Raw genomic sequence first — 9,077 nt, 5'->3', positions numbered from 1 at the left:
CAGGAGGCCTGAATGTGGCGATGGGAGGGGGCCGAGCCGGAAAGGACTCACCAAGAAGCCCCGAGGCCTTGAGCAACCCCTACGCTGATCCTCACGCCAAAAACTAAAGTTGCAATTGCAAAAACAGCAGGGAGGGATGCAGGCGCTCGTTGGAGACCGTGAGGCCTGTGCAGAGACCACGGGGCTCTTGGCTTCGCTGGCGCACTAACCGCCCGGCTGCGGGCCGCACCCGGGATTGTGGGCGGGGGCGCGGAAGGAGAAAACACCGACGCTTGTAGGTGGAAGAGTGTGAGAGAGAGCGGGCCTTGCGCGGGTGAGTGTGTCACGCACAGTCACGCAAGTGTGGGGGTAACTTGGAGCCCAGCACCGAGCTTACCTCGCTGGAGGCTCCGGGGTGACGCCCCCGCGGCTACCGAATATCCCCTTTGAACTTGACATTCCAATAGGAACAGAGAGGGGCTGTTCGCCCACGCCGCGGGTTCCGGGTCAGCTCCGGGTGCGTCAGAAGCCACGCTCCTGCCTTTCCCTGCCCGATTCAAAGCCAAAAACTTCAACAGTAACGACAGCGCTTCGGGAGGGGTGCGGGGCTTCAGGGCCGTTTGCCGTAGTTCTCACATTCGTGAATTGCCCTAAATTTGGACTTTCGACCCTTCCTTCATACACACAACAGGTTTGAAATAAGTTCATTGTTCAACTTAACCTGGATCCCGCACTGGACTACCCCGCTTGTAATCTTTTTTTTTTTTAATAAATGCTTTAATGATTTTTAACGACCCAGTTTATGTTGAATAACTTCTATGTGTGACTACAGGGGGTAAAGAATTTATTACATGATGTAACCATTTACAATATAATACACTTTTTTGCAACCCTGTTTTGGCGTTTCTTCATTTCAAAAACATATTTATCAGGAGACTCGAAAACTGGAGGAGGCCCAGGTTATCTATCCCTCTGAGGGCCCCTTCGTGGAGCACACCACAGAGCACTTAGAAACCTCTGAAGGATGCAGGAGTTCAAGGAAGATTGTTTAAGATCAGCCAACTCAGCATTGCCCAGAAGTTCATAATCATAATAATCATGGCAACAATAATAATAAGTCCACACCAGCTGCACAGTGCTTAATGGTTTTCAAAGCACACCCACCCTCTTGTGATCCAACCACCCTGAAACCAAACGTGGGGAATGCGAGCTCTGAAGCTGAAGGACGATTCACCCTGCTGCCTCAAATCCTAAAATATGCTTCTAATCTTTGAATGACTCTGACTTGGCCTCTTAATGGCCTGTGACTTTGGGCAAGTCACATTGCGTCTTTGAGCCTCAGTTTCCCCACCTGCAAAATGGAGGTCACGTCCACCCAGCTAAAAGGCGGCCTCAAGGAACTACCGAGGGACAGGATGCAGGAAGCACTTTTTCACTTGTAATGTCCCAGACAAAGGAATAGAGTTATAGTTATTGTTATCATTGTTGGTGGTGGTGGTATGTATTGCTTGGCTGCTCCTTCCGGCCTCTGCTCCTGTTTCCTTGGCCGCTGGCGGTGCAGCCTTCACACTTTCACTGGTGGCCTGACTTCTGCAGTAGCGCGGCTACACCTGCGACGAATCAATCCGCCCCGCCTGCCCTCAGCTCTTTCAAGCATATGCTGGGTCCAGCATGCCCCACGGAGCTCGATGTGGTTCCCAAAGAAGACTGTTAGCAGGGGGAGGTTGGTGGCCTGCAAGACTGAAGCCCTGCAGCTCCTCGGCATAAGCCTGAGCCCCAGCACGGGTCTGCCTCGCTCCCCTCCATTCCTTCGGGCCCAGAAGCTGCTCCCCCAGTGTCCTGGTTCCCGGGAATGTGTGATTCTCCCCACTGCTCAGCTTTCCCCAAGGCAGGAGCCTTTCTATAAGGCTAGGTGAATTCCATGGACTTGAGAGAGGTCGGTTTCTACCTTTCTCCTGGTGATGAAACGCGGGTGAAGTATCGGCCTGGCCGGACCGAGCTCCGGTCACCAGTTGGGGTGCCCTCCCCGCGGACGTCTGCAGGCCTTGGATGAGGTCCTGCCTCTGTGGGATGCTCGGTGGCTCTGACACACTCTGCCAGTTTCCCGCTCCCTTAGATGCCGCTCTTCCTGGGGCCCAGCCTCTCGGGGTTCGGGGCACCGCTACCACTAAGCTGCCTTTCAGAGGCGCGGGGATATGTGTATTGAGCTCTCTTCCGAACTTCTCAAATGAAGTCAGATTCGCTGTCACCCTCTTTCCCTTGCTAGAGTGGAGGAGTGGGATTCACTGTGGCCCGGAAGCCCTTTATTTTCTTAAATGGAATCTATCCCCAAACTCTCCCTGCTTGACCCAGCTCTTTAGAGATACTCTCTGGGGGTCCATATACCCCTCAAATCAAGTCACTTTGAGTGAGACGCGGCTTGGGATCGCCATGATGAACAGGTCGGGAGTTTGAGTTACACACAGACACACAGACACACAGACACACACAAAAAACACCAGTGACATTTGGTAGCCTATCATCCCAAATTTGCTGCCCAGAGCAAGATTTTTAGTCTAAGCCTGATTTCTTGGAACTGATTTCTGCACGGGTCACAGCGTGTTCTGTCCCCTTTCCCAGCCATTGCTCCCCCATCTAAGTGTGTGGGTCGAACCCAGTGATCTTTCAGGCCAGGTCTGAGATTCACTAAGGGATTGCGAAGGATGAAGCCAAAAGTCTACCTGACTCAGGTGACAACTGTTCCTGGCAACCAGGTCCTGAGGAGGCCCAGAGGGCTCAGCGGGGCCCAGGGTCACAGGGAGTGGATGAAGGAAGATCCCCTTGGACAGGAAGCAGGGCGGGCAGAAAGCAGAACTTTCTCATCTTCAAAGAAAGGGCAGGGGTGGGAGTAGAGAAGGAAAAGGAAACGAAGAAAGTAATACTGAAACTTTCCAACAGGAGCCGCATGTGTGGCCTGGGGTCCAGGTAAAGACATACATCTTGGGTCACGAAACGCGGTGGGAAATCCTCAGGGGGTGGGCTGGACCCGAAGGCTGCCTCCAGCTCCTGGAATCAGATGTTAACGGCGTTCCCGCCAACGCCAGCCGCGGAGCAGCTCAGAGTGAAACTGCAACAATCCGGGTCAAACTGAATTCGTTTGAGTCATTTTTCCCGAGCGACTCGAGCCAGCCCAGTAGAACTGACCCAGGCAGGGAGCCGGAGAGGGGACGAGGAAGGGAAGGGGCGCCGCCCGGCCTACGGAAGAAACTCCCCGGTCCTCTGGATTCCAAATCCGCAAGGATGGAGAGCAAACTACCGTCTTAGGACGCAGCCACAAACAATTGACGTTTTCAGAATGGGAAGAAAACCCTGCCCCCACCCCAAAAAAAAAACAACCCGCAGTAATGGCGATCTCTGGAGAGAAGAGAAGGGATTCTAGCATTATTGGAAAACTTCTTTCTTTAAGGAAAATGCATTCATGATTAATGATGAAATTAAAGTGGAATTTTAAAACATGTCAAAAAGAAACAAAATAATTGCAGGAATCCTTTGGAAGGTAGTTGGACTTGGGGGCTAGGGTGTGCATCTCCTGAGGGCGTTTGCTTTTCCCTTGGCGTCTCACTGTTTCCAGAAGCGCGAATCGTTTCGTAAAGCCTTTGTCGCGACTCTCTGCCCCCTCCGGGCTGAGGGGCAGCAGAAGCCCGGCCAAGGCCTTTGGGGTGCCAAGGCCGGAGGGTCCAAGGCTGGGAAAGATCGCCGGCGGAGGAGTAGGGCGCGGCGGCCTATCTGCTGCGGTGAAATTGAAAGTAGCCCCGGCCTGGGTTTCAGTGTTTTCCCGACTGAGGCCACGGACCGGGCGCCTTGGCGCCTGCCGTGTGGCATTAACTCTTCCTTGCTCTCCCCGGACCCGACGTGAGGGGCGTGTAGCGGTGAGCTCCTTGCTCCGGTGAATCCTTGGCATCTGGGGAGTCATTCTGGGGAACGCCGGCGGGGCGCGTTCATCTTTAAAATGGAGTAATAAATAACCATCTCCCTGCCCATCCTCTGCTCCCACGGTGGGCTTCTGTGCGGATCAAGTGACGACGTGTCACTGAGGGAGTGAGTGGAAGTGCTTTGGAACAAGGTGCAGCGTCATTTGCACCCGGCAGGGGTCAAAGCACAGGTGACCCTCCCCGGGAGACACCTTATTAGCTCCTCGGTCTCCCCTAACCGCTTCAGAATTCCAGCGAGTTTTTGCCTATTCTGGAAATGAAATAATGACAGGAACGCTTAGAGAAAACGCTCAGAAAATCGAAAGCAAAGAGGATGCCGGCAGGTGGAGGAGTGAAAAGGTTAGGGTGGGGGATGGAAATTGGGAGCGGGTTCAGCTATGGATGCTTCCTAGACTCTGACACTAGTGCCCACGAGTAAAAACGTGAATCCTAGGTATTTACTCCGGATTCAGTGGGATTCCTCTGTGACTCCTGCAAAGTCCCAGAAATGACGATTCCCTGAGCTGCGCGGATTTAAAATGCTTCCTGAGGGTGAGCAGCAAGGCGACTTCCGGGAGGAGCGAAGTGTCCTGTCCTGGACTGAAAACAAGTTGGGAAAATGAGCCCACGTTACCGGTTCCCCCAAAGCCGGACAGAGAGAGGCTCAGAGAAAACACGGCGTCCAGGAGGGCATGTTAAACTAAAAGTTTATAAATTAAAGGAAAAAAAATAACAACGAATAGAACTTCCAAATTTCACAAATCTTTTTAAAGTTAATACTCTAGTTGAGTGCACAGTGCCCTTAAGGAGGCGACAAGCGGCGAGGTTGACACGAGGTTGACAGGATCACCTGTCTTAGGTTGCAGGGACAGGGATGGGAGAATCCTGGGTCAGGACGCAGGAGTCGCCGAGGCTAAACGGTAGAGACTGGGCCCAGCGGCCGAACTGCAGGGGACGCCGAGGAAAGGCCGGTCAAGGATATTCACATTGAATACAAAAATAACCATCATTTGAATACAAGCAACTGAAAAGTGCTACAAGTTTTAACCTCCGAAAGAAAGAAAGGAGAGAAAGAAAGAAAGAAAGAAATGAAGGAAGGAAGGAAGGAAGGAAGGAAGGAAGGAAGGAAGGAAGAAGGAAAGAAAGAAAGAAAGAAAGAAAGAAAGAAAGAAAGAAAAAGAAAAAGAAAGGAAGGGAGAAAGAAAGGTTCTGCGAAGGACTCCTGGGTTTCCTCTCTCCTGGTTCGGGGGCTCCCAGGAGCTCCCCCAGTTGGTCGCAGCCTGGACCTCCGAGAGGGAAGATGCGGGGCCCTTGCCCTGCCCTGTGTTCAGAGGCTCCCTTCCATACATTCAGCACCCAATCAGGCGCCCCCACCCGAGCTCTGACACCGGGGAGGGGTGGGGAGGAGGGCCCGCAAATCAAACATTTCATGGTTCAATGAACCCCTAGCCTGGGGCTCCTTGGGGCTGCCAGGGCTCTAAACCCCTTTGTAACAATTGCAATTTCCAAAAATAATAGATATGTAGATACACATAGATTGGTAGCATGGATACCATGAACTAGTGTGGCCTAGCGCACGAAGCTCCCGGCAGGCCTGAAATTCTGGGATTCAGGCTTGTGTGGTCTCCAGGAGTTCTCTCCTCTCTGGGAAACGCCATCCCCAGGCAAACACAATCCAAACCCAACATTATGGTGGTAATAAATAATGTCCAAGGGCTTCCAGCAAGTGGGGCGGGGGGTAGGAACAGGGTCCCTAGGCCATAGGATGCCTCTGTTCAAACTAGAAAAAGGCGCCCCCCTCTGGGTAGACCCAGTCCCGCTGCCAGGGCGCACGTCCTGGAGAGCAGAGCAGAGCCAGGGCTGGATTTCATCCTCCACCTGCCCCCTCCGCGGGGCGCCCCAGTACAGGGCACAAACTGCACAGCCATCAGCGCCCGTCTGGAGCTGGGGCGCGGGGATCATTCGCTGCCTCACCCCAGGCCGGCTCACTGGGTGCCCGCGGCGGCCGCACACGTGGAGAGTGCCCAGCCGGGGAGGCAGTAATAGGGATAATAGTAGGAGGGCTGCAGTGGCAGCAGCGAGGGAGGCCGCAGCACCTCTCCGGGCAGGTACTGTCTCTGGTCGTCGCGCACCAGCACCTTCACTGCCACCTTCTTGGCGGCGGGCGCCGAGGCCAGTAGGTCGGCGGCCATCTGTCGGCGCTTGGTCTTGTAGCGACGGTTCTGGAACCAGATCTTCACCTGCGTCTCGGTGAGCTTCAGCGACGCGGCCAGGTCAGCGCGCTCGGGCCCGGACAGGTAGCGCTGGTGGTTGAAGCGGCGCTCCAGCTCGAAGACCTGTGCGTGGGAGAAGGCGGCGCGCGAGCGCTTCTTGCGCGGCTTGGGCGCCACGGGCTCCTCCTCCTCCTCTGCGCCGCCCGCGGGCCCGCCGCCGCCGCCGCCGCTGCACAACGTGGGCACGCGTGCGCCTCCTGTGCCGACGCCGTCGTCCTCGACCCTCGGGCTGCGGTCGCCTGTGGACCCAGTGGGAACAGAAACGAGACACTGTCAGTGCCGCAGAGGAGTGAGGTCCGGCCTCAACCGCTGTGGTCGGGGTGGGGGGCGGAAATACCCTTTCATGCCGTCGGAGTGGTGGGGAGGGCCTGGAAGCCGCGGGTCCTGGAGGCAAGTCTTAGAACCCTGTCCCACTCGCTTCCTGCAGCTAAGCTTGTTGTGAGCCGGCAACGAACTCAGCCGCTGTATCAATGCTGTGCAGCCAAGATCCAGCTCCTTGCCCTCTCTGGGCTCCAGGATCCTCTCAGCAATGTGGGCATTGGGCCTGAGCATCCTCGCAAGCCTTCTCCGCCCTCAGCCCTCAGCCCTCAGCCCTGGGGTTCTAGATGGCGTTTCTGATACCCTCCTTGGGTTCACCCGTCTCCCCACACTCACGCTCACACACGCATCGTCACAGCACACACGTGTTGGCTGCGCGTAAAGAGAAAGTGGGGAGACGGATCCTGGAGACAGAAGTATTCTGAGTCTTACGCCCCCATCCAGCTGGAATTGTGGGAGGACTATGGCAATAGGCTGAGCCAAGGCCACGGGTAGGCTTCTCCCTCTCTCTTACAAAGGCAATGAAAGGAGGGCTGGGGTTGGGGGTAGAGGGGTGTCCCTGCTTCGAATCCTTGGACACTAATCTGAAGCCAGCTCCTCTGCCTCTTCCGCACTCTCCCCGCAGAACCCTAGCAGGGAGGTCCAGCACTCTGGCCTGCAGCAGATAATATTTGCTTGGGGCCATCGTGAGGCCTACAGCACCATCCAGCCGACGGGGCAGGCACGGGGGTCTTTCTGACCAAATGACGTGCCAGCTCGTGGTTGAGGAGGTTCCTCCCCCTGCTGAGTCTGGGATGACCTAAATCAAGCCCCTCTGCCTTCAGCTGGCTGCAGGGTTTGCCTCCAGCTCCTGGGTCCTCAGCCCGGCACAGGTCTCCTGGGCCTGGGGTCTAGGAAAGCTAAAGAAACACTCCTCCCGAAGCTCGGGCTCGGTTGGCCTTCAGCCCACTTGAAATTATCCCTCGTTACCTATCTTTGAGCTGCGGGGCGGGCTCTGAGACCTTGAGCTGGGAGCATCTCTGATCCCTGGGCCAGGGCCCGGATACTGGCTACCCGAGGTTTCTGGGACCCTCGCTCTTCCCTTTCCTCGATTTTGGAGATTTGGAGACAGACTCAGCCGAAGTCACTGGCAATGGACTGAAAGCCAAGGTGCAGTGGTTCTCTCCCAGTCTGGTCTAAAGCACACTGCCCCACGACGTCGTCTGAGGCTTTACCCCAGGACGCAGCGTTCTGAGGAGTTTCTTGGTCCTCTCTCGGGCTCAGTTGCCAGAGGCTTAGAGCAGCCCGCGCCGGTGCGCAGAGCTTAGGGTCTTGGCTAACCCGGGGGGCCCAGGGAACAAGGTGCTAACAGCAGGCCCACCCCCTCAGCCCGTCCCCCTTCCCCGCGAAGCCTCAGCCGACCTGAGACGCTGGCCGACATCTCACTGTCGCTCCGGCCCGCGGCTTCCTCCTCCAGGTCCTTGGCTGCGGGAAGCTCACAGACCGGCTGGCCGAGGCCCAGGGTCGCCCCTGCACGGCAGGCCCCGCTGGCCCCCGGCGGGTCCGCGCAGCGCCGCCCGCCCTCGTTCTCCTCGCTCAGTGCCGAGTCCGAATCCCAGCCGCCCGGGCTCTCCGTGGTCCGCCCCGCAGCCGTTCTGGTCCCAGGAGGCGACGCCAGCAGAGAGTCCTCGGCGCCCCCCAGTGCGCCCGCGTCTGTCTCCCCAAAGAGCCGCCAGCAACAGACAGCGGGCGCCGCTGCCACCGCTGTACCGCCGGGTACGGGGCGCCCCTCCGTCGCGGGCAGCCCGCCGCGCTCCTCTTTCTTGTTGAGGATCGCCTGGATGGAGAAGGGCGTCAAGGTGTTGGCGCCGCGCACAGCCATCTGCGCCGCGGGCCGGAGCGGCCGGCCGGGCGGGGGGCTGGGGCGCGGGGCAGCTCCGAGCTGAATGTAGCGCGCGGGCCGCCGCAGCGCGAGTGAGCCCCGCGAGCGAGGCCCCTGCAGCCCACTCCTGGGCTGCCCAGCAGCCTCCGCCCCCCTCTGGCCCCGGATCAGCGCCGACCCTCACCCCCACTTCCGAGGCCCACCCCGCCCAGAGACCCCCTCCCCCCCAATCCAGCGCCAGAAGCTCTCCTTTCGCAGCTCAGCTGGATTATCTCATCGCCTCGCGCCCTTAGGGGCGGGCCGGGGTCTGGCCCTCGGAGGACGTGGGGGGGAGGATCAGTGAGGCCCCTCTGCGGCTGCAGTCCCCTCCTGAGCGCCTCCGGGGTGCACGGCCCGAGTCACTTTTTCTTTGCGCCTCTGTCTCTTCCCCGCCTGCAGGATTTCGCTTCTGGATCGTCGTCTCCTTTCCCTGCTGGGCCGGCTCTTCCGGAGCCCACCCCCAGCGGCGGCGGCGGCGGCGACGACGGCCGCTGGATTCCGAGAGGCGCGGGGCACCCTTTTACCCCCTGTCTTGGTTTTATCTGTTTCTTCTCTCTTTCCTTCCTCAGAGTTCCACCGTAGCCCACCCCCCCCACCCCCTGCCCGGGTGTCATTCCTCACTGCTGAGGGACAGCCTCAGGCCACGCCCCTTCACTG

At 57.8% G+C, this 9,077-nt stretch overlaps 1 protein-coding gene across 1 annotated transcript; it reads right to left on the bottom strand.

Annotated features, from left to right (window-relative positions):
- Positions 1-4,631: 4,631 nt before the first annotated feature.
- On the bottom strand, positions 4,632-8,410 carry NKX3-2 (NK3 homeobox 2). The gene is made up of 2 exons (XM_081239870.1): positions 7,922-8,410; positions 4,632-6,441 (listed from the first exon to the last, which is right to left on the bottom strand). Exons 1-2 carry the CDS (start codon positions 8,379-8,381, stop codon positions 5,915-5,917), a joined length of 987 nt encoding a protein of 328 aa, XP_081095996.1. The 5' UTR covers positions 8,382-8,410; the 3' UTR covers positions 4,632-5,914.
- Between the last annotated feature and the right edge of the window lie 667 nt (positions 8,411-9,077).

The sequence above is a fragment of the Mesoplodon bidens genome (genome assembly GCF_964165515.1).
Source record: "Mesoplodon bidens genome assembly, chromosome: 1".
Lineage (NCBI taxonomy): Eukaryota > Metazoa > Chordata > Mammalia > Artiodactyla > Ziphiidae > Mesoplodon > Mesoplodon bidens.
The sequence above is the reverse complement of the archived record's forward strand: the minus strand, read 5'-3'. Positions and strand labels throughout refer to the sequence as shown.

Coding starts and splice junctions, on each gene's coding strand:
- NKX3-2 (XM_081239870.1), bottom strand. CDS start 8,381: ATGGCTGTGCGCGGCGCCAACACCTTGACGCCCTTCTCCATCCAGGCG. Junction 6,442..7,921: donor GATGTCGGCCAGCGTCTCAG/GTCGGCTGAGGC, acceptor CTGGGTCCACAG/GCGACCGCAGCCCGAGGGTC.